Below are 25427 nucleotides of genomic sequence, written 5' to 3'. Positions count from 1 at the left end.
CGTATAAAATCGTAAAATAAAAGAATCTTAACATTTTTATAATTAATAGCTAAATATTCTTAAAACTAAAAATAATGGTACAATTTGTCGCGGAAGTATCTATGTTACAATACATATGTGTTTTAAAAGTGTTATACTCGTATAAAATATTTTTGTTTCATTGCTGATAATATCTGAAAAGCTTCGAATAAAAAAGAAAAGTTGTAATAAATAAATAAATAATATGAAATAAAAAATATTTTCAAATATTCATATCAAATGAGAAGGGCCCTATTTTATATAAAAAAACTTAATAATTTTCAGTTATTGTTTTTGGAAACAATATAAATAAAATGTGTTTAATACTATGTTGTTGGCTATTTAATAGTAAAGCCAAAATGAAAGAATTTTTTTATTTCTCTTTTAATTCATTTTAAATATATAAAACATCTTGTAGAAAAAGTTATAAGTCTTTGAATCTTATTGATGTTTATATAATTCTACGAATTGGGGGGTGAGAAAGAGTCATCACATATAATATGTAATTGTTTTTTTTTGTTTACGGAATTTAAAAACTCTATTTAAATGTGTTTTACAATAGTTGCACAAAGAGATCTACAACTGAAACATATATAGTTCAATTTATTTATCTATTTTTAAAGTTTATTTTATATAATAGATTTATTTTTTATTATTGTTATTTACGGTTTTCTCAGACCATTTTTTATTCTGCTTCATAGTTTACTTTATTATCTGTCTGGAGATTTAGGTTTTTTGACACTTGATTCTATTCGATTTTCGGACAGTAGACATTCGACCGATTGACATACGTCAAGTGGGGTTGTTGCAAATTGTTTGACTGAAAATGTATTTAAAAAAATATGAAACATTTTAAGCTGTTTAAGAATATTTTCGCGATGGTCGTGTTCCTTACTGTTTTGTGGTTATTATTTACTTGGGGAAATGTGGGGATATTGAGGTAACGTATTTTATTTTTTCACTTATAATGACTTCATAGAATTATTGCAGGAAAATATGAGATGCCTCATTATTACATGTAATTATAAACGTAATGAAACTATTAAATAACTAGGGATTTTCATGACGCATTTTTTATATTACTCTTATTATTATTTTATTGTATCATGAATATATTTTAAGTAACTAGGTTTTTGTTTTAAATGAGCCCCTTCTATTTATTTTTTGGGTTAGTACGTTATTATTGATATGAACTGTAAAATATTTAAATTCGTGAAGGTAAGTTTCTGATTTTATTTTGTCCTGTCTGGTGTAAATCCAGGCTAAATAAATTAATCTAATCTATACTTCTCGTTGTATATGGTACTTAGCATACATTTTAGTAATATGATAATTGTAGATCAAGTCTTGACCATAAAATTGTTTTTTCAAATAAAATAAAAAACAGATTACAAACACTCAAGTCATTCCTCATCTGTGCCTAAGAACTTTTAACTGTACCAGTTATATAATAAATATATCACTATTAGAGATATCTATGAAATATATGACAATGGTAATGAAGGAGTCAGGTACAAGGGATCAGTAGCTCATCAGAATGTATAGGCTTCGATCTTATAATTCAAGCTCTTGTTAAGGAACAGTAGAAGTACCTAATGTTCTTCAATATTTTAAGGTAACATTTCTGTAATCATTAAATATTATTGTTAGAATAATAATTTTAAATTCCCAGCACAGGTCTCTACCTATAATATAATATAAAAGTAGGATCTGAATAACCTTAAACACAGTCTTCATCACAAACAATCATAACATGTTGTGTTAAATATATTCCACAAAATTTTCTCTTATAAATGTACTTAACTAAAGAGCCAGAAGCACCACCAGGTTTGCTGAATTAGTGATATTTACTAAACAAATTTTCTTACAGAGGTGTTGCCGAATTATGAAAGAATATTATTTTGGGCGGAAATCATTATATGATATCATTTTAAGCTCTTAGAATGTAATGACCTAATGAATGTATTGACCTGTTCTTTGACAACTTCCAGTTTACATGCCAATGATCCTCTCAGCATTCCCGTGGCTGTGAGAAACAAGCTGTGCTCGGTGAAGTTGTCGGATGGGCGCTCGCACCTGTCTCAAAGTGGCCGCATGATCTACTACGTCACGCCCACCTACCCTCGCCCTGAACAAGTGCCAGAGTTGACCCGTCTCGCTCACACACTCATGCACGTTCCTCGTCTGCATTGGATTGTAGCTGATGATCAGCCAATTTGCTCGGAACTAGTGGGAAATATTCTTAAGTATGTGTGATTGCTATATTCAAACATCTATCTGTTTGAACCAACATTGTGCTTGTGTAATGGCAATACAGTGCACGAATCACCTAACAATTTCAACTGAAATGATTGATAGAATGCAAATGTACTATATATTTGTAATGTATAAAGTGCCTGCAAAAGCTTGTTGTATAATACATGCGAATTATTTCTTTCTCTTGCTACATAGAAGATAATAATGTAATAAGAAGCAAAACATTGTATATCTTATGTACGTGTATGAAAGATATTCAATGAGAAATTCTCTTGAAGCCATGTTGTAATATGTGTTTTCATGTTTTATTTACTTGTCACATAACTGTCGCTAGTCCACACCTACTTTTTATTAATACTAAATATCGTAAACTATTCCAGGCGCACCAGACTGCCGTTTACTCACATATCCAGCCCAAAACCCTTCATCTACAAGAGCAGCAACTTCCCCCGCGGAGTGGCCAACCGGCGGGCTGCTCTCGATTGGCTCCACGAGAACGTGTCTGAAGGGGTGTTGTACTTCGGAGACGACGATAACACGGTGGACCTGCGGCTGTTCGACGAGATCAGGAACACTGAGAAGGTGTCCATGTTCCCAGTGGGACTGATAGGCGACTACGGCGTGTCCTCCCCCGTCGTCAAAGACGGAAAGGTGAGTCTTGTGATATGTGTTGAATACAAACATTGACTAGTCTTTTTGACTATAAACACCGAGCGTCCTCATACAGATGTTAATCGTAATTATTTTCGTTAACTAGTGCCAAAATCATTCCCATTTTTATTTTCTTATAAGATCGTTAAATGTTTAAGGTTTTTTAAAGTTCTGTATAGTGGTGATATGTTCAGTAAGACCTGTTTATTTCGAACGTGCAGTGTTTTATGACCCTCGTAAAACATTTAAAGGTTTTAAACAGTTTGTTTTATGGGCTGTGAACTCCTCACAGCATTACAGTATCTTTGAAACTCGTTTATCCTCCATATCGGTCAAGTTTGCCCCAGCTATGGTGTGTATATAAAGTAGTTAGTACTGAATAGTCCAATGCATTTTTTCATTACAGGAAGAATAATCTTTGTTAAATGTCATTCATATCACAAACTGTCACACTAACTGACTTCATATAATATCCGTAACAACAGGTTATCATGCCCTCAAGCACTCGGAATGTTATCATGATGGAGAATACTCCCTCGACGACACATGTCACTGTTACAAGATAACTGAGATATAAGGATCATGATAAAGTTTGCATTATGACATTTAAATTGTTTCAAGTTAGGCTAGGTCTCTCTCTCTCTCTCTCTCTCTCTTGTCGGTCCCTAATTACTGAGGATCGTGGTCATGTGGCATCCCGCAACGAACAATCTGACGCCATATGTTCCGGTCCGCGGTTGCCCTTACAGCCTGGTAAAAAGTTTTTGAGGAGGTGGCTTCCTTAACTTGGTCAGCCCAACGAGTACGTGGATGACTTCCGGCTATTTTGCCCTCTATGGTACCCACTACGACCAACTTTTCCAGGTTTTCACCTCCTCTTCGCATAATATGGCCAAAGTATGTCACTACGCGTTGACAGCATATAGTGGATATCCGAGTTTTGATTGAGAGTTGAGAGAGAACAGAGGCATTTGTGCGTTTTGCGATCCATGGTATTAAGCATACGCCTCCAACACCACATCTAAAATGCATCAATTGATTATATGCAACAGTGTTTTACTGATATGGGTGCGAGTGATCGGTAATTGACACAATCCCTAGTAGACCCTTTTTATGCAATAATACAAATGTTGACTCAATCCCCCCTTTAGGCCATTTCCTAGTCTTCCAGATAGAATTATAAATATTCAATACATGAAGTGCCCTTTATGCCCAAGTTCTTGAGTAATTCTGCGGGGATTCCGTCTTTACCTGGGGATTTGCCACATTTAAGGTTGTTTATAGCATATTGCACTTCTGACAGTAGTATATTTGGTTCCATTTATGTAACCTCTGTTCTTTGCGAGGCATTTTTGATGGGCTCTCCGGTGTCATAAACGTGTTCGCAATATCGTTTCCATCTATCCAGAACTTGGTCTTTGTCAGTAAGGATGTTACCGGTTTCGTCTGCAATAGCATATGCTTTTACATTGCGACGTTTAGTCAGCTCTTTGACTTTCCTGAAAAGAGCCTTCGTTTCATGCCTGTTTGAGTTTTCTTCTAGCTCAGAGCATATGTTATTGATATACTGGTCGTAATCTTTCCGACAAAGCCTTTGCACTTCTCTAATAAGTTGTCCATACGCTTCTATATCTTGTGCTAGAGTTATGTCTCGCTTCTTCTATTCTCTCCTTTGAATGATCACATTGGCGGTTTCAGTCGTGATATAATTCTTCATCTTCCGTTTTGGAAGAGTATTATCTTTGGCAGCTTGAACTATCAATTTTTGCAGATCTTTCCATGCATACTCTGGGTCGGTGATGTCACTCTGAATGTATATTCAATCAGTCAACATGTTTCAAAGAAAGGTTATATTCGTTAACTTCCGAATTGTTTTTAATCGAAGTCGCATAGTGGCAACCAATAGTTGAGGGTCGGTTCCACAGTCTGCCCCAGGAAATGTTTTAGTGTTTAGTATAGAAGACCGATCACTAGTAAAATAATCCGAATCTGTCCAGTGGGTCTCGCTGAGTCCCAATATCCAGATGTCTTTTCGCGCCATCTCATTTTCCACCGTATGCAGTTTTCTAGGTTGGTTTAAGCCGCGTTCATTCCATGTTCCAATGCCATGAGGCTGTCGAGCTGACTTGTTCTTATCAGTAGCATAGTATCCATGTGATGCCTGATTCACATGCACATGGCCGGTAGTATATTTTGCACCACCATACCCGGATTGGCGGCGCCGGGCGTCAGCCGGATCGCATGATAAAATCGCTTCGTTATTTCCGTTTACTATAATGACTCTCGTTGGATGATAATGCAGTGGTCTCCCGTTTCCTTCTGCACCAGACATTTTTAGCCGTATTTAACACCCAAGGCCGCTGAAACCTCTTCCAGCCGATGACGAGTCACCGGTTGGGAGTGATAGATATACCGCTAATGATCGGTCGCCAGAGTCTCGTCAGTTGTCTAGCCGGGGGCACCACAGTTTCTAAGGCTAGGTCTGCATGTGTGAAATTATACTTTGTGGGATGTTTCTTTGCGTATAATATTACTGGTGATTTTGAAATTTAGGTTTGTTTTTGTTGCCTCATTACACATGTTGGATCTCGGTATGCGTGATGTATGTGATACTAACTAAGGATGAACATTGATAAACTTAAGCTTGTTTTTTTTACAAATACGATTTTAATTTAAAACAGACATTACTGATAGGAATCAGTTTATGTAATATTATTTACGGTTCGCATGAACATATTATCAATCAGAAAACAAGTAATTTGTATTTTATTAAATCGCCTCAAATTATGCTATTGAGAATATAAATCGTTCACGATCGCTTGATGTCAGCTGAGGCGAACTCCTGCACCGCAGCTAGCTGTAATGCGACATGCGATAGATGGACAAAACTTTGAGTAGAAAGAGTCAAAATGTCCCTTTATCATTGTTAAAATTTTCCATAAAAGAATGAAAAAAAAAGGGAACCAAAGTACCACCTTCGAAGTTTAATAATGAAATAAAAATAAATTTATATATATATTACTAGGATCCCATGGACCCCTCCCCAGCGAGTCGACACACACGAACCCTGGCTGTTACCGGAACATCGGAATATTGTTACTTAATTTTTGTTTGAAAACATATGTACTGAAATTTTTAATTTTACTTTGCTATTGAACAGTTACAGGATCTTTTCTAATACCTCTCATACAATTTTAAATAAGTTAAACTGAAGTATAATAACCCTCATAGATTAATTGACATTGATGTAGGTGGTGGGTTTCTATGATTCCTGGCCGGGTGCTCGGTCGTTCCCGGTGGACATGGCGGGCTTCGCGGTCAATGTGGCGATGCTGCGTGAAGGAGCCACTATGCCGTTCGTGGCCGGCCACGAGGAGGACGGCTTCCTCCGCAGCCTGGCCGTCGAGCTGGCGGACATTCAGCCCCTCGCTAAGAACTGCACCAAGATATTGGTCTGGCATACCAAGACCGTGAAACATAAGAAACCCACCGTCAAGGTGGACCTCGACAAGCTGAAGAATACAGGACGGTACCACAACCTCGCCAGCTTGCTCAGAGAGACGTCGTACATGGGCATGGCGGAGACCAGTGCAGATTCCGGGATCAAATCGTTTATAACCAGCAACAGGAAGACCTTTCAAGCTCTCACCGATTTCTGAATCACACTCTCGTCTACTATTTGGCTTCTAGTCACATTTTATTCAGAGGTAACATGTATTTGTCAATGTCGTGGCAGCATTCACATTTAATTGTCTACCAGCGAGTAGAGTTGCATCCTTAATTAATTTTTACTGTCTCATATTATGTAATTTATATATTTTCATACCGGTGGCGTGCACGGAGATGTGGGTGGGACAAGAGGAATATGCTTGAAAAAAAATAAACCAATTTTCATCATCTCCTCTTCTAAAACATTGAGAATAATGAGGTCTTTCGCAAGTATTCGTTTAAATTAAACTAATATTTTCGGATCACTACGCGTAATTTATAATTATTATGCAGGCGAGATGTCCGCAGTGATCAGGGTTGCTGCTGAGTAATCCGAATGTCGGGAGCATGCAATCCGGAAAAATTAGTTTCATTTAGACATTGATAATATTCACGCGTAAAGTACAAATGAATGTAATGAATCTCGATTACCTCTGAGCTACGAAAGTACCTTAAAACGACTACGATCTGTTCATCAGCGCTTTAAAAAGTTATTTCAATCAGAATATCCGGTGGAGATCCAAATATTCTTATTATTAATATTAAAAAACAACGGACAAATTTTCCATAATTCGCTAGCCGTTAGCAGCGGCCGATCGAAAATGTTTCGTTTTTACATTGATAGATGGCACTTTTAACAAATCGTCAATCAAATGTCATTTTAAATGTTTGTAAACATTTGTATCTCATTAAGTAAGTAAGTAAGAATTAAACAATATAGGTTTAGTTGTTATACGGGTAGGGCAGGCAGTGCTTATTTGCATCTGCGGTGTGCACGCCACTGCTCATTCAACGACGGTGGTTAAAGCGAGTGCTAGTTCCAGTTATTCCAGTTCCGCGACAAAATCATATAAGTCAGTGACGAACGTTTAGCGGAGATTTAGTTTGAGACAATAATTGATATCGAATCGACTGACTTCGTTAACTTATTATGATATACTTTAAATATACACCCGACTGTCCTCCCGTCTTCATGCATATATATATATATATATATATATATTTAAAGTAATTGTGCTGATGTTCAAAGGAATATGTGATGAAAAAATGACCTACACTAGTGTAGATATAAAGTGTGATCGTAGATAGGGTTAGATAGGTTATACAATATGCCGTCTCATTAAGCAAACAGAGTTAGTTAGGTCGTGATTGTAAGGTTGTGGGGCGGGGAGGAAAATACAAGCTAGAATTACTCTATCGCAATAACAGAGGTATAAAATTATTGAATAACATACTCGAAAGAAACGTCTTGGCTGTAAAATGGAGGATATTACTTATTAGGAGATCAATTCGGCAGTTTGTTGACACTGCGGCGCTAGTAGTCATCAAAACAAATATGGCGCTGACAGCACGAATGGTCCCAATGCTCTGTTGATTTTTCGTTGTGACATGTACAAATGGAGACTTAATAGCCGATTATTAACTTACATAGGTTATGTTAATTATCATAATATATTTATATATATAGTACTCTATTGTGGTTGCTTGTAATCCATCTCCTTTGCTGCTAACAAGTGTTTAGAACTTCCAGCTATATATTGATATAGTTATTTTTCATATAAATATAGAGAGCATCGCATCTATTTCATAATAAGATTATAATAGTTTTACTAAAGGCAGGACAAGTTTGTGCAATTGACAGCGACATGTACGGCACAGAGACTAGAGAGGAAGCGAAACAATGCAAGTATTATAATTGGTACTAAAGAGGTCTGGAGGCGACCGACATGTTGTTGATGAAGGTTTCCTTGTAATATTAGAAGTGCCCCAAATATGTATAAGGCTATCTATTCACTTATGTTTCTTCATTAATTATAGAAAATTTTATTCAGAATATATATATTTATATGACAGATGAGTTATTTGAGATTAAATACTAAGGTGAGATAGATGTTAAGGATTCCGAAGTATATTTTCTTTGTTGATATAATTTTATTATCGTCTGAAAGATTCGTTGTTCACTTTGAGGACTTATTTATTACTTGGCAAGCGATTCCATGTAGGGACGAGGCGAGTCTCCGATATCGGCCAGTGTGTACATACAGTGGCTAGATTACTTTAACACAAACCGAGTGCAATCAATGAGAAAATATTACATTTCGTTTGCATTGAACAATAAAAACATTTAAAAAAGTTACTTTTGTTTAATTTAAACCAAATAACATGTGCGGTTATACAGGACGAAGTCAATTCTTATTGGTATAGGTTACTATGATTCCCCTCATGGCGTCTGCAGTTTCTCCATTCTAGATTTATAAACAGGCAGCTCAACGTTATCCCAGTGAAGAGTGACTTTATCGAAGTACCTGACGAGCAGACGAGCTGACTGTCACGCATAGTTTAATTATTAAATTAAAATATAATTGAATTACTGACAAAAAATTTAAACAGCTGTAAGCGTATTTTTATTTTCGGAAAGTTACTTGTCACTTACACTCCGTTCAATGAGTTTCAATGTCTCATGTTATATTTTGCTTGAAGTTATTTTAATGCGTTAAGAAATACAATCTCAGTAACCGAGTGCGATGAAACAGTACCTGGCTGAGTTAAAGTACATCGACAATGGTATGACGTCAGTCACCTTAGCTGTAACTCTTCCAAGACTCTTCTCTCATGATCCGTGAGCCCCTGCTCGAGGACGTCCACGGTGTCGTTCAACTGTTCCAGGTTGAAGAAGCCGCAGATGTTGGTGTCTATACCCGGCTGGTTCAGAGTGAACCAGGTCGCCAGGCGAGCCAGCTCAACGTTTTGTGACTGAAAACAATGGTAGGTCAAAGTCAGGCTACGTTTTGTTCCTGGTTTCCGCTATGGAGCAGGCTGTAAAATATCATGACAAGCCTAAATGCTGGTGAAGAATTTTTGACAAACAGTGGCTTTAGGTTTAAATAGTGCTCGATTTAAAATAGGAATCTTGTTAGTGATTACTGTTTAGTGTTGACAATTAGCTGATGAGAGAGATGGTTCAGAGAGCAGGTTCAGTTAGTTACCGTAGTTTAATGTTATTTCATATGAGACGAAGAATGCGGTATTGGTACAAAAAATTAAAAGTTACAAAAAGTAAAATCATTGGCAGTCGGAAACTTAGGAAATTTTCATCAAGGGCTTCCAATAAAAATTTTATGAGTGCTGTCATCTGAAGGCTTGATATGACTTTTCAACGGATACAACGCTTCTAACTTAAACTAAACAATCAGCGCCATCTAGTAGCAGTCGTAGAGACCTGCTTGTACAGTTCCTCGCATAGTATACTCTTACACTAGTCAGGTGCACGAACGAGTTTAATTTGATTTCCTATATGTAAACAATAAAAATTCAAGAAGCAAGAGTAACGTTCAATAATCATAAACAATAATAAACATTCAATGATATTACAGAGACATTTTTTAAGTATGAACATATTCGATTTTAAATTGAATAGTTTTTATAACCAGATAACCTTATTTTATCTCTAGCCTACAACACTTACACTGTACAGTGTACATGCTTATCTATAGAATCTAGATTTTATTTTCTAAATTTTAGTAGGTCCATTAACGACGAGTTGTTAGAAGGATTGTATAGGAACAATGAATTATAACAGTCACTCATTATAATAAACTATTGTTTTCTGTGTTGTTAGTTCACACATATTATATATAATAATATTCTCTGTGTAAGACGAAGAATAGTTCTTGGAATAAACAATTCAAAACATAAAATTATCTTACATCCGTTTAGGTATCTACAACCACATGCCAGTACGAAGGATCCTTTTTGAACGAAAGCGTTTCGATCTCCTCACAGAATCTTAAAAGTGTCGAAATCAGTGATCGGGTTATCGAGAAAATATAGTTTGTTTAATGGTTTGTATCGTAAAAAGCTCTCAATTTCACTTTATTGGAAAATTCAATATATTCTACGTACTAGACTTATTGACAGGTCGATTGTTTAATTTAGCTTTATGTCAAAGCACTTAAAATTCCGTGTGACTTTACCTTCGATCCTAACATTAGATCACATAGTCAATAAACTCGTTCATGTATATGTATATAGCTACAAGGCAGTTATTATAAATGAATTCTGAAACAGTCAGCCGACTGAGATAGTTATTAAAAAACCAGAGCCGAAGTTAAGCTACCATCACATTTATGTGAAAGTGTCTCCGATCGAAGATTCTACAAAAATGTTTACGTTTTTTATTAAAAATTTATAAAATTTACTGTATACTTAGACCTAAAATTCACCAAGTAATGTTTCTGCTTCTAAAGTAAACGGAAACTATGTAAGCGAGTTCATTAACACTTAACAGGTGCGGGAAGTCACGAGGTGAAATAATCTATACTATATGAAAAAAAAATCAGACATTAAACCCATAAGGGTAAAAAAATATATTACTAAACTTAAATTCCTAAAATCGTTAAACTAAATTTAAAACTAAAATTCCTAACTGATGATATGAAAGATTCGAATTATAATTATAATATAACAAAAACTAACTATTTATTTATGACCATTAGTACAAAAACAAAACGAGATTTAGACGAACATATTCTACCGTCTACTGGTGTAGGTCAGGTTCGGTTGTATAGTGTCGAGTGACCTAACGTCAATAGTCCACAGAAAACAACTCCGTGTCACGTCATTAACAGTGAAACTCGATTAAAGCTGCGCGATGGAAAAGTCAATTTAAATGCAAATAACTTGCGAGTTGTCAAAATATTGATAGTAAGTATAAGTCACTCACCCGACAGTACTCGGAGGCGCTCCTACAGAGGGCCTTGATGTCGTCGCTGGCGGGGTGCCAGGGCTGCGGCCCCGAGTTACACAGCAGGCCCATGCCGGTGGCCGCCGCGTTGATCACACCCACACCCTTACTCTAGTATAAAACACCGACAGTACTACAGTACTAATCTCATCCCATTCATTCACTCAACACACTATACTGAATAGCATATTACTGTCGCTCTTGACACATCAAATTAGTTCCAGTACAGGTAATTGATAAGAACATCACGTATAACGCTTGTTAATTAACGTTGCTTATTTACAAGACATACGTTACGGAAAAGTCAGATTTTTTTTTTAAGACTACCTCTGTATTTTTAATACAGAACAGAGTCCAAGCTATGTGCAATAATAGTTCTTAAGAAAATATTAATAACACAGCATGCCTGCGAAGACATCTGTGAAATAATAAAATAGAAGGTAGTTTAATGAATGTCGGATTGTCTCCTTCGCGGTACGTGACTCGGGCGGGATATACCGCGCACGTTCTCGCTGGAATCAGGAGCACAAATTAAGAATTGAATTCAATGTACCCAAGTAAGTCGCTGTGAGATATTCAAGACTAACAGAGATCCTTGGGTCCTCTTATAATGAATGGCCCTGACCTTAAAGTATCCGATGTAGTTCTGAAGACGGTTGTCGAATAACGTGGACTTGGCGTAAGATGAGATGGTGGAGATCTTGACGTGGGACTCCTCGACGATCTCCTGCATGAGGTCCAGGTCGTAGTCGGCGAGGCCGATGTACCTCGCGCGGCCCTCGGACACCACTCGCGCCAGGGTCGGCAAGGTCTCCTTCAGAACGACGGACAGGTCCGGCGCGAACGTAGCGTCGTGGACCTACACACACACACACACGAAGCTATAAGTTTGCTTTAAGTTCTTTGAAATTTTATTTATATGCGATTTTTAAAAGTAATAATGACAACTAATTAATACTTGAGTGTTGGATGTTGTGTTCAGCTTTCAATATAATAAAAGATATATGTCACATGACTTGTTTATAAGACTACCTTGTAGTCATTCAACCCGAAACAATATCACTTACTTTCTAATAATAAATCATACGTTTAGCTTAAATTTGTTTCTTATCAGTGGTACAGCGTAACTAATATGTTTAAGTGACTTAATTCCACAATCGGCCTTTGATTTTCGTTTCATTGAATAGACTTGTTATAACCTAAATTTAATTTTTATTAAGTTTGTTTAAAATGAGACGAAAGTATTATCTTTGAACTTGGACAAACAAGCTATATATATATATATGTTTTATTATTGTTTTTATAAAGAACCCTGTTTGAGACTAAGGGCCAAGAATGAACGTCTAGACTAGGCCTTATTAAGCTATAAAGTGTGCTTCTCAATTTCATAAAGGACGTATGAAAAGGATTTCTCGAGTTGTATCGCTTTGTTCAAGTCCTTGAAATAAAACTAACTGAATATGTTAAGCGTCTTAAAACTTGTTACTGTTACTACTTATTTTATGCAAAAATATAATATTCTTCGAATATCAAGGACCCTTTTCTGTTTCAAAAAATAAAAATAAAGAAGACTCACCGCGGTCGGTTTGCGTTTTGTTTCCGAGACTTTCTTATAAATTTCAATAACACCCATTTCATCCAAACGATGTTATAGTCTGTACATCACTTATATTAGACTAACACTAACATGCGACTCGGATCGCAGATGACAATCATTTAATTTAATTGTTCAATACTCCCAATATATGTCAACATTTCTGTCTCGGGTCAGTTATATTTATTGTCAGCTGCTGTTTATTTTTCAGCTTTATAAACATTATCTCTTTAATGCAGATACTTAGAAATAAAAACGGAAATCATATATTATTGACACACGTCTTTTGTAAAACTCTAAGATGAACTAATTTTTTGGAAAACTCTAAGATGAACTTCCAAACTTCTTCGGATCTAGATATAGCGTAACTCTAGAATTATAATTGTATTATAAGTAGTCTCCCTGACTGTTGACTATCCCTAGTTCGCTGTGTAAAACATTCGATGTACGTTATTCCATATCTGTGTCAGACAGCCACTACTCAGTAGTAGTAGACGTATTCAGTCAGGGCGTATAGGATGAAAATTAAATTCTCAATACTAAAAAGTTCATTATTTTCAACAAGCTTTCACTGAAGCCAGTGAAGTTCTCTCAATAACTTCTTCAAACATTTTATTACTTTTGTCTCAAACCACCCACACAGACGGCATAACGTCAGTGCCCTAACTCTCTTTACTACGATAGTAATTTTTTTAAATTTATTTTTGTAGGTTTGGACGGCGTGTATTGAGTGTGAATAAATGTTATCTGTGACGTATTTTCCAATTCCTATATTATTTTGTTGCTGGCTGTACATTTTTTGTGTACATCACCTGAGCGTGATCTTGTTCTATCAACAATCTATAAACGTTTTAGAAAAAATAATTATTAATACTATACTTATCTCATTGGATGACACTCCTGACTACACACTCCGGAATACACCGGGTACAGACTTTAAATTTAGTCATAAAAATGTATGAAATGAATGTATCATTAATGTTTTATTTAGAGAATCGATGATTGATCGTTGGCACTACAAACTGGATCGTCTCCTACACTAAGTGCGAGAGTCAACATCAACATCAAGAGCTATCGATGTTGCTAGTCTTAATATGAGTGGAACTAGATGTGGCATGCACTCGTATTAAGGTGTGCTAACACTCTACACTCTACAGTTTATAATAAATATATACATGAGCCAACAACAAATTAAAGAAATAACATCATTAACTATAAGATAAAGCTTCAGGATGTACCTGAACGTTTTATTTATTTAGCTCCTTATATATATATTCAGATATTGGGGTTCTAACAGTGACAGAGTACGAGCTGCAATCGGCGTGCTCCCTGAAGCTTCAAGGTAGCGATCTATGACCTATACGTCCACTGTGGCAGCATGTGGGGTGTGTTGTGTCACACACACACATGCTGCCACGCACACACACACACTTACTACATGTATATTCTACGACTAGACATGAGTCGATGTTTGGACAGCACCAGTAGTTAATTAAAACAAATTCTGTCCGTCCTCGCTAGTCGCTAGCACACATAGCGCGAGATGAAACCTGCTCTCCCTCGAGATTTAATCATCCAGTTCCACTATCGATCGCTTCTTTATTAACTCGCAAGGAAATAGTAAACCTGTCCTAATGCACTCATTCTTTGAGGAACAGCTCACTTTATGCATATAACTATTACCATCGCAGTAACATCTCCCTATACGTCTCCTGCGCGTGATTCCTACCTTCATAGTGTTAATAGGTACCGACCTGTATCAAGTCCACGTACTCGAGCCCCAGTCGCTCGAGGGTGCTGCTCACTCCAGCCTCCGTCTTCTCCGCTGAGAAGTCAAACATTCTGTGTGTTTCTTTCTCATACCGGCCTACTTTACTTCCGATGTAAAAACTGTTCCTGGGCACGTCTTTGAGAGCCTACATTGAACATAAAAATAGTCATTTCAATATATCATTGCAAATTCTTGTTATATTAAAAAAAGGCTATATGTCGCCCCGTTAAATACATATAGCTGGCTGTTTTCACTCATATGGTACTGTCATGTCATGGTACTGTCATGTTTGATGATATATGATCAAAAAAGCTGTAACTGTAAATTGGGCTCAGGATTCAGCTCGGTAAAATTATTTAGTCTTAGTAATTTCATTTTATCTAAGAGGCGTGTTTGTACACAGGCAATCGAATTTTATCAAAAATTATACAATAATCTGATAAAGACATAATACGAATGTTCCTTTCTCAATACTCAAACTCAAGTACACTATTTGTAAACTCAGTGTATTATGCATACTTTTCCAATAGTCCTCTCTGAACTGCCTTGGCCGTACCAGGGTCCTGTCTCCAGGTAGTTGATGCCACGTTTCAGGGTTTCCTTCACCAGTTCTATTCCACGGCTTTCGTCGTATTTTCTAGAACAAACTCTTACGTTGTGTATACCTACGAAAGCAGTGACCGATATAGCTTTAGACATTTATAACACAAATTAATATGAACAATTTAAATTCAGCTTTTTAAATGTCTTGTGAAATGTGATTTTTATATGTTCCGAGCAATCAGGAAACGTAATTCAGGTAATACAAATACCATGACAAATAGAAAAAACAAAAATATTAGTAAATAAATAGTCTATGCAGGGATCTATTGAGATTTGCTTGGTAATATTCAATACTAGCAAATACAAATTTAAAAAGAGCCCGCCAGTAATGGATGACCTCACAAATAAAATATAACGCTAATAATATGTATGAATTATAGTAACGATGAAAATATTATATTGGTTTTAAACTATAACTACATTATTCGTATTGACACTTCACAATGAATGTTTTCTATGAGCACTGCATTAACTCCATTTATTGTTTTGATTTATAACGAAACCGCTTGACAGATTTCAGTTTGATTATTATTGATATGTCACTCATGCAAGGACACGTTGTATGTGTGAGTGTAGTGTGTAGTGAGTGACATTTATAAGTTGATGGTAATAATAAAAACGAACGTTCCAACATAGCTGATTGCTGTCACTAAAGTGTTCAGATGATTTCTTTCTGACACTTGGGACCATGATAACCAGTTATTAAATATATCAACAAGTTTACACTCTTATATAGTTGAAAACACTCTACGTACCCGTAAATATTGCTAAATGCAGCACCACCGACAGCAATGTGCGACACCTTTAACTCGGTGGTGCCGAGCTGCGAGTACTTCATAGTAAGTGACTTAGTTCGGAATATTTTATTATTATTATTTATAAGGTTGTGTTTATATGGGAAGTGACCACGCGAGTGGACGTCCAGTCGCCGCGACGAAATGGCACCGAATAAACACTAATATCAACACTGAGATCGTAATACCACCGGCAGATACTTCAATAAAATAAAACTGCGCGCTCTAAACAACTCTGTGTTATCACGTCCCGAGATCATTATAGCATAGAATCAAATGTTAAGTTTCGACAGTTTATTAAATTCCACCAACGTATTAGGATTGGTTTGACATCTAACAGGAGAGTACTAAATAACTAATACAAACCAAAATGTAGGTTTATACATTTCACAAATCGTAACTATCGGTAGGTCTACATCTTTCATAAACCGTAAACACGAATTCAATCTCCTGCGAGTATCTCAAGTTGTAGGTCTAAATGGAGTTTTGCTTAAAGGGCCTGGGTTTGACCAAAAAATAGGGAACTGGTATTGGAACATGTGTAAGCACTCGAGAATTTATTCCATTTATCGTACGAAATGCAGCTTGAGAAGGAAAGTTTAAAAATAAGTATAGTGCAGTCGAGCATTGTTGTAAAATAAAAAACAATATAGGTTTCTACGTTGATAAAGTATTTTTAGACTGCATCGAAGAGTCGTAGATAAATGATTACTATTCAAATGATGATAATTATCGACCTTTGGTTCGATTGTGTATCAAAAATAACAATCTGAAAATTTAATCTTTATGGTTCTTGAATAATAATTACTGTTTATATGCGTGGTATTCAAACAACGAATGTATGAAGCAAGTTTTTTAAACCGGTACTTTGACACTATAAGTATGTATTAATAAGTATTAATAACTGTAACTAATATTCGAAAAAGATATGATGATATTGTCTGATACTTGGTTTATAAAATGTATAAAACAAATCAAAATTATATTTCCGCGGTAATTTTTGTATAGACACGTGTTAAACGTTCGATAGATTATTTGATTGTTCAAGACTAGGAAATTGGTTTTAAAAGCCCCGGTGCGGTGTTGCCAATGACAGCGGAACATTTATTATGCAAGCAATCAGTCAGCAAGGAACGACTTCAACGCAGGATACAACACAATCAAAACATTTTAATTAAACTCACTACGTACTGTCGTAGCGAAACACACGAACCTAATGGACGCCTATGAGTCTGAGACTATAACATCTTTTTTACATCAGATCAAGTAACTAGGATATGTAATTGTTCTATAGTGCAATTTTTAGTATGGCTAATATAAATTTACAACTAAAGTAAATGTCAGTAACGCCATCTAGAGTGAGGGTTGTCAACCAACTCCATAGAAGGTGGTCTCCAAATCTGAAATCAACTGTATTTTTTTATGGAATTTACTGTTCCTTAACTGATTCTGATTAATGAGTAAGATTGATAACTCAAAATTTGTTTTGAAGTTTGCATAACATAGGTAGCAACATTCCCCCAACAGCTCCATGGACATTGGCACACTTGGTACTGACAATAAGTCAAACCCATTTTACAACCTTATACTGTTAGTGTCATAGAAAATAAATTTATATTATTTTCTTGCAGTGGGATTTATTTCTTACCTGTATGATATTTAATATGATGTCAGCTGTATGTACTTTGATTAAATTATATATTGGGGTAAAGAGGAAGTTAGCGCTAGCTTAACCAACCGCTTACATACAATGACATAAAAAAATGCAATATTATTGTCTACCTTACTAATAATTATTCTTATGTATTAGACTGTGATACAATTCTACAAAAATATATTAGTTTTTCATATAAAGCAGAATGAAATAAATAAGTTTAATTAATGAAATTGTAACGCATTGTGCAATGATGTAAACAACAATTTAAAATCATAACATTATTTTTTTATTTCTTAAATATAATAATTAATTATAATTGAATAGAAGTGAATGTAAATACTTTTAAAATCTTAAAAATGTCCTGAATCTTTAACACTTCATTAAATGTTTCTCAACATTAACATATACAGTATTATTGAACAATATACTCTGTGTCTGTGGTTGTGTTTGTGTGTGTACTGCTGTGTATTCACACTGGAAATTATAATTCAATTACCGGTTCAAACTCAGCTACCATTATTAACTACACACATGTAAAGTTAAAGCCATTGTAAACAACTAATTTTGTATGTTGTATACATGTAAATATTAATGTATCATCAATTGTAAGACATGTACAAGGTCAATTTCATGAAACTATGTAACAGTGGATGAATACAGAGGTCTATGCTAATAGATGCAACATCATTATTGTCAAGGTCACATTCACTGATGATTCGCCAGATTTATCAGTAACATTACACTGCTGTCAGATACATACAAACTGTATGTTTATAAAAGCTGAATATAATTATACTTAAAATATTTCGATTGTAATTTAATTCATCAACTTAAGAAATTCAATTACTTACAGTAAAATATCTACAGATTTAATCAAAATAAACTTTACTTCAAAAAAGTTTTCACCTATTTTTAAAACTTTGTGTCTAAGTTTTGAAATCGAAAGTACCATAATATTTTTTTCTTTATTTCATTAAATAAAATCTACCAAAAAACAAGCACTTTAATGACACTTCATCCTAATTCTAATCATGTTTTATAAGAGGGGCTATTTCGTTTATTTTTTAGTAATTGTTCAGCATAATTTAATGTTTTCTTGATAATAGATATCAAAACCAAGCTGCACATGAGTTGTGTTTTAAAATCAAATCCTTTTTAAAAATCATTTAAATACTTGCAATTGGAATAATCATTATAAGAACTGTTTTATAAAATTTTAAATAAAAAAGCTTAATCAATTCTTTTTTAAAGCTTAATAATAAATTATTTACGAAATGAAATACAAATTCTCTTACTTAGAATACTCATGAAAATTGAATGATATTATATTCCGAACACACTTCAATGAAATGTTGCCAGTCTTATCTAGAATACTACTATAATATTATTGTATTAGCTTAAGTGACGAATTCTTTTAAATATATAAAATGATTACTTTTTATATCTGTTATAATGTTTTTTCATAGCCTGACAAAATAAATTTTGGTAGATTCTAGTAGCCGCTAACTCGGAGTATGGTATCCCTAAACTGTCATTCCACCAATCGGTAGTGTGCTGAACATTATCTAGTTTGCTCTCCTCAGGTAACGCTGTCTTCTGCGAAGCTGCGGAGTTTAATTTATCGGAATTAATATTAACGTGCATTTAATATACATTTAATTGTAAAATGCTAGAAATTGCCCAATTAGCTTGGAATTAAAATTAAACGTAAGTATTTCTTATTGTAAGCATTTCTACAGCGTTTGTTTACATTCTAACAACTTTTGAAGAACACTTAGGACAAGTATATTTTTTGTTTTCCGAAATGTTTTTCTTATTCATAATTAAATGTCAAATAATAAGAAGGTTAACAAAAGTTTTATTAATGAGGAGTTACAGTACTTTTAAAACTTTAATAGTTTTGTATAAAGTTGTGATGAGTCCGCGTGGTTGAATGTACACAAATAATATTGTTTTAGAATAAAATTTAAGAGACAGTATTATTTTATTATCCTTGAGGGTAACTAGTTTCTTTCAAGAGATTTATTTAAATTTGGAAAAGTTTAAATTACATATGGAAATAGTTTTTTGGATGAAAAATTATTTAATAGTTTGAAATGAAAGTTTTAATATATTATTAAAAAGTAAAGACAAATAATATATATTTATTGGAACATCAAATAAAGTATTTTTTTTTTAGTTTATTTTGTTAACAATAAAGACCGATTCCTTGAGTAAAGAGTATATTATAAAATATATATATATTTGAAACACAAACGTAGTTTTGGTAATTAATTTTTATTCACATCTTTTTTTTATGGATACGGATTTCTTGAGTTAATTTTTACACTAAAAAAGTATTTGCTTTATGAAGACAATTATCTGAACTACTGGGTTTCCCTAACATGTCATCGTAAGTTATTTTGTAATTCTAAACAGTCTATAAGTTCCGTAACGTCATATGTAACATTCCATCAGCTGCCGCCTCGTGATCCTGTGTATCTTATTGGGGTTCATTACCCTCATATGGATATCTTTGGGAATCAATCTGTTATTTTAATGTCCGCCAAACTTGGTAACAGATGTTTTTATAATCCTAAAATAACATCAAACGTTAAAATAGCTTCCCCTTTGAAGGGACTCCGATCAAAAACGCCGTAAAGATGACGTCGACTATGACGCTGTACCTCGTTCGGCCGCTCTCTGAACGCTATTAGGGGACTCCTTTTTAACATTCTTATAAACAGGAGCCGGCCGTCTGGCGACCATCTCAGATAACTCCTACTGCACTGCCATAACAAACCAATTATAATGCCTTATAAGAAGGGCTTTCTAAAGTTATAAATAAGCACACTTAATTAAAACAACGCCCTACTGTTGCGGTCTACCGTCCACTTAATATTTTTTTATTTAATTTAAATGCTACGTTATGAAATTGAAGGAGTGTATGTCTGTGTGTCAGTGGTCACGATGCGCTCGCTGCGGATTCTCCGCTGCCGCAAGTGTTCGCCGCGGGTGCTGCTGCTGCTGCTGCTGGTGGTCGCCTTCATCGTCTACTGTTACTACTACACCCTCTCTCCGATACATCCCAAACCAAGTAAGTATGCTCCAGAAGACGCGCTCCAGTTAAAGGCAGGTGAGTGAGAACACTTCCCGTCTTGGAACCTCGCTATACCCACTACTATCGTTTGACACGGAGCTCAGAGTCTTGATGATTCAGATTCCATCCCATGTAATGATCATTCCATCATATATGATGGCAACTAAGTTACTAACACAAATCCACTTAATGAAGTTAGCTCATCTTATGTTGGTTCCTATATTACGTATACGTACGTCAGCTGCCTGTGGAAGCGATGTCAGCTGGTAATGAAGGGACATCCGTTTTGAGAGGATTTGTGTTAAACACATTATGATGCTACTCTGTAGTACAGAGGTTATTCAGTTATGAGGAAGCGAGCGAGGTCCGGTCAGGCCTTTGATGAGAGAAATTGATTACTACACTACATTAGCTTATATTAATTGCACGATATACATGTATATATATATATATATATATGTGTATATAAGACACTGGCTCGACCTGTGGCATCGGTTCAATACAAATCAATAACTACTACAACTATTCATTACTCCAATTTACATTGCTAATAAAGTTTAACGGGAAACCTATGATTATGTTTAACTAATATATGAGATTTGATACCCGACGCCGCCCGAGTCAATACTATCTGACAAGCGACAACTGACTGTTTGTTTGATTAACGTTACTATGATATAATATCATTGTGCGAAAACGAGAATAAGTATTAAATTTTCTTATATTGCATGTCATTGCAATGGCCTTTCTGCAGGATTACATCGTGTTTATTTTGTTAGAAACAGATTCAAGTTTGAAATAAGCTCGTGAACATCGCTCTCGATCGCTTTTATTAAATTAGATTGCCATCCGATTGTAGTTTCTGTATGTGTTCCGGCACCAGGTCCACCTCGTTATTCAAATCCAACAGTTTTGATCGTTTTGTCAATACATTGAGCGTTTCCCTCAGAATGAACCGCTGCTAAGTCTTTTTGAATGTATTTAAAAACTTTTTCATTGACCAAAGCGTTGCTTGCAATTTCTCTACAACTCGCACTAGACAAAAAATGTTAACTCTATCTTTAAGCATCATGTCCTTTGCAAAGCCTTCGATCAAACAGAAGTTTAGTGCAGTGTTGTGTACATTTCTGTGTTTTGTGCCTTTTCGATCATCCTATATTTTATTCAGTTTGAAACATTTTAGACGATAACTCGCGGGAATGTTGTGATGTTAATAGCCACCGGTGTTATATCGTTTGTCATGAGTCAGAGTGAGCTATATGAGGTTAGGGGCGTGGGAGCGAGGGTCACTAGTATTGGAACGTTTAATCTGTTATGACATGAACTGAGATGCATCTGGACCTCGGAGGAACTTATGGAATACCCTCATTAAAATCTTTGATACACGCAAGACATGCCATTGAAAAATAGAAACAGTTTCTTTTGTCCACACGGCAATGTTGCAAAATTATTATTTTGGCTGTCACTTCAATTGGATCGAATATATTTTTATTAGCGACATTTCTTTAAACTCTATCAAAAGCAATGATACTAAACAATGCCTGTTACTTTCTTTGATTGGTCTAATAAACGAGCTTATTAAAGACAATCCACTTGAGATAAAGAGGTCAGCAGTGCTCGGGGACATTCGTCAGGATTCTTGAGTTTGGTCTAAGCATATCCTCTAAACGAATCCGAAGTGAAAAGTCAGATTCGTTGTCACGACTAAGAATCTCACTTATCTTGTTACTGTTAAGTGGAATGTTCGAGAGAGATTAATTGAATAAATGGAATATTTTATTGGAAAACGAGCATGTTTACATCTTCAGAGGTCCGAACTAAAAAAGCAGATTCGTTTTTAAGAACAATTCTTGTTTTTTGTTTATTCAAATTAGTTTTGAATAATATCGTATAATTTATTGTTCCGTAATTGGTGTATAAAAAGTTTCTTACTACAACGCATGCTTCTCAGCCAACGGCTGTCACTGTCCGTTCTGTAAATTACCGTGCAAAACGTTACCGACAACACAATTAAATGTCCTGACGTCTCTTTAATGCAACAAATTAATTCTAATACTCCTATGGTTATTGTTTTGTGTGGTAATTGTTGCTCCACGTGTCAAAATTAACGTCACACGTCACACGCTCGTACAACCTTCCTTGTGTCTGTGTTTGAGAACTTTCCTTGAGAAGTGAAATCGAATCGAGAAGTCAGATTCTATATTAGAAGAGCTAACCGATATAGAGATAAAAATACAGTCAAACTGACTGTTAAGAGATAATTAATTGTTTAATGTTTTGAGTAAGAGCTACTTTATCTCAGGAACATTTTAAACTTATAACAATTGTTTGAATGTCTAATAATATAGAACAGGAACGATGTGTCAGGAAATATCTACCGTTGGTGTCGCCAGTGGCGAAGGAAAGTGGACTCGGTCCAGTTACGTCTTGGAAAATTCTATTTATTACTATATTTTATTGCAGACAAAATAAAGTAAACCTAACAAAGTTCCACTCATTTTTATTGCCGATTTGCAATTAATAGTTGCAATAAAGTTACAGCTCGTAATATTAATAAACAGCGTTCTCTACAATCCGTATGAAAATAATTGACGTGAGACTCGTTTCCATTGATTTGTTATCGGCGACTTTTTACATCGAGTGCGTTTCATTTAAAGCGACTGTTTATTATTTGAGAGCTACATAACCTAACAATTGCCTTCCTAATTGCGGTACATCGAAAGCAGTGAAGGTTCTTAAGGACTCCGATTGTTAATTATTTTCATTGGTATTCAAACACAATGAGAAGTAACAAGTGTCTCGGTCGAACACCCGGGCCCGTTGAACATAAGCTCCCCGACTTACTGCTGCGGAGATATGTTCAGGGGCTGTTAGTGACATGACGCCAGCGAACAATTAATTAATTATCAAACCACATGAGATGTAATGTCTATATTCAGTGTTATATTTGCAGTTGCAATCCAATGGGAATCGTGGCGTACCTTCAATCGTTCCCGCTTATATTCTGAATCGATTTTTAATCCCGCTGCCAATTATTTTGTGTTTTTGTTCGCCTATGACCGTGTCCGCCCCATACGGAACAATCTCCCTCACCATACAGGAAACGCTCGTAGTTAGTGCACTCGTGAATGTGCATTTCGTTCGCCTGTCTATTATGTTTGTTTCCCTTTATTGAATACAGTTAATTGATCTGTCCAAAATCTATGACAAATTATATGCAAGAAACGCAACATTAGTGTCGAAAGTTAAACGGCTTAAGTAACCTATTTGACGAGTATTTTTATTAAAAGTTGCGTATAGTTTATATTGTCCACTTTGTACATGTTCAGCTGGACAATTATGAGACTAACATCTCACCTCTCCAACACTCTGTGTTTCTTTAAATATTCCTCAGTCGATTTTCCTACATCTTTTCACCGTGACCACTATGTCTCATCTGAAGAGGTTCAACTGGTTCTGTCACCATCATAGCTACCATCACCTCCCACCGGTCGGTGTTCCTCATCAGCTACTTTGAATAACATCTCTTTGTTATCCGACAGTACATTAGTTTTTTGAATTGTTATGAATATTGACAACTATTTGATATATTACTGTGATGATACAGATATATATATATATATATATAAATATTATATGTGTATCTGTATGTGTATTTGTATGTATGATAAAATGTTATAGTGAATCAGTCAAGCTCCATATTAGTAACGATGTGAACGCTGTCGATCAAAGCTATAAGATGTTCTTTAATATCTGTATATGTCCCAGTGCACACAGGTCTGGGATGACGACTCGCTCCTTGTTCAATATATGAAGTATGTCTGTTAGTACTGCTATATAGTTTGTTAGTTAGTGGCCTTCATTTAGTTGTGATTTCTACAATAAAACGGTGAATAAAACAAATCCTTCCACAGCGTCTCGTCTCACTGTGAGCTCGAGCCAACTTTTACCCTGCGATTAGTTTGCCGGCTATTGAAAATCCAACAGTGTATTGTAATTGAAATGAAATTTATTATATTTCATAGAGAAATTTTAGTCTTTGATTGTACAGTTATGAGTAGTATTGGTCCGAGCAATATTTATTGAATGATTTATTATGAGGCATTGCGTTAGTTTTATTTAGTGTTGAACTATGTCAATAGTGACGTAGATCAAGTAAGCAGTCACCGAAGGGAGACGTTGCTAAACTTTCCCTCATGCATATGAGTATGTGTGTCACACTAGGAACAGACGGCTAACCTAGCTCGTGTCAGTGAGGACTCGCTGGAGATACATAGGACGTGCTCTACTTATACAACCCCTGTTTGAACGACTTAACATATTAGGCATAGACTAATGTAGACCTTGTTTCGAGGAAGAAGCTCAGAAACATTATCAACAGAATATTATATATTATGATAATGTTTATATCTAAACAAGGTACTCTTGACTTTAAATTGTTATGTTCTATGCTGATCTATTAAAGGTCCCTTCTAGTTTCTTCGCTAAGATATTCAACTTTCTACTCTCTCGGATGTGTTGTCACACCTACCTGTGCACTGTCACATGTATT

The 25427-nt window shown here is 35.3% G+C and overlaps 3 protein-coding genes across 5 annotated transcripts in view; 2 read left to right on the top strand and 1 right to left on the bottom strand.

The window, feature by feature from the left end:
- Positions 1-792: 792 nt before the first annotated feature.
- On the top strand, positions 793-8770 carry LOC116777722 (galactosylgalactosylxylosylprotein 3-beta-glucuronosyltransferase S-like). The gene is made up of 4 exons (XM_032671419.2): positions 793-958; positions 2010-2264; positions 2655-2925; positions 6177-8770. Exons 1-4 carry the CDS (start codon positions 861-863, stop codon positions 6582-6584), a joined length of 1032 nt encoding a protein of 343 aa, XP_032527310.1. The 5' UTR covers positions 793-860; the 3' UTR covers positions 6585-8770.
- On the bottom strand, positions 8758-18763 carry LOC116777343 (uncharacterized). 3 transcript variants are annotated; one of them, XM_061526009.1, is made up of 7 exons: positions 18648-18763; positions 15262-15379; positions 14726-14887; positions 12003-12236; positions 11357-11488; positions 9171-9387; positions 8758-8939 (listed from the first exon to the last, which is right to left on the bottom strand). In XM_061526009.1, exons 1-6 carry the CDS (start codon positions 18746-18748, stop codon positions 9211-9213), a joined length of 924 nt encoding a protein of 307 aa, XP_061381993.1. In that variant the 5' UTR covers positions 18749-18763; the 3' UTR covers positions 8758-8939; positions 9171-9210. The 3 variants fall into 3 exon arrangements, with proteins under 3 accessions (XP_061381993.1, XP_061381992.1, XP_032526732.2); XM_061526008.1 differs by having other exon boundaries at positions 9215-9387; XM_032670841.2 differs by lacking the exon at positions 18648-18763 and adding an exon at positions 16101-16344 and having other exon boundaries at positions 9215-9387.
- Positions 18764-19344: 581 nt separating this feature from the next.
- Positions 19345-25427, top strand: part of LOC116777510 (alpha-mannosidase 2) — a 41525-nt gene continuing 35442 nt past the window's right edge. The window contains exons 1-2 of the mRNA XM_032671104.2: positions 19345-19503; positions 20738-20872. Of these exons, the coding sequence (XP_032526995.2) occupies positions 20746-20872 (127 nt within the window). The 5' untranslated portion in view covers positions 19345-19503; positions 20738-20745. The remainder of the gene's footprint in view (positions 19504-20737; positions 20873-25427) is intronic.

Source organism: Danaus plexippus, chromosome Z (genome assembly GCF_018135715.1).
Source record: "Danaus plexippus chromosome Z, MEX_DaPlex, whole genome shotgun sequence".
In the NCBI taxonomy this organism is placed as follows: domain Eukaryota; kingdom Metazoa; phylum Arthropoda; class Insecta; order Lepidoptera; family Nymphalidae; genus Danaus; species Danaus plexippus.
Note: the sequence above shows the minus strand (reverse complement) of the source record. Positions and strands in the feature narration are given on the sequence as shown.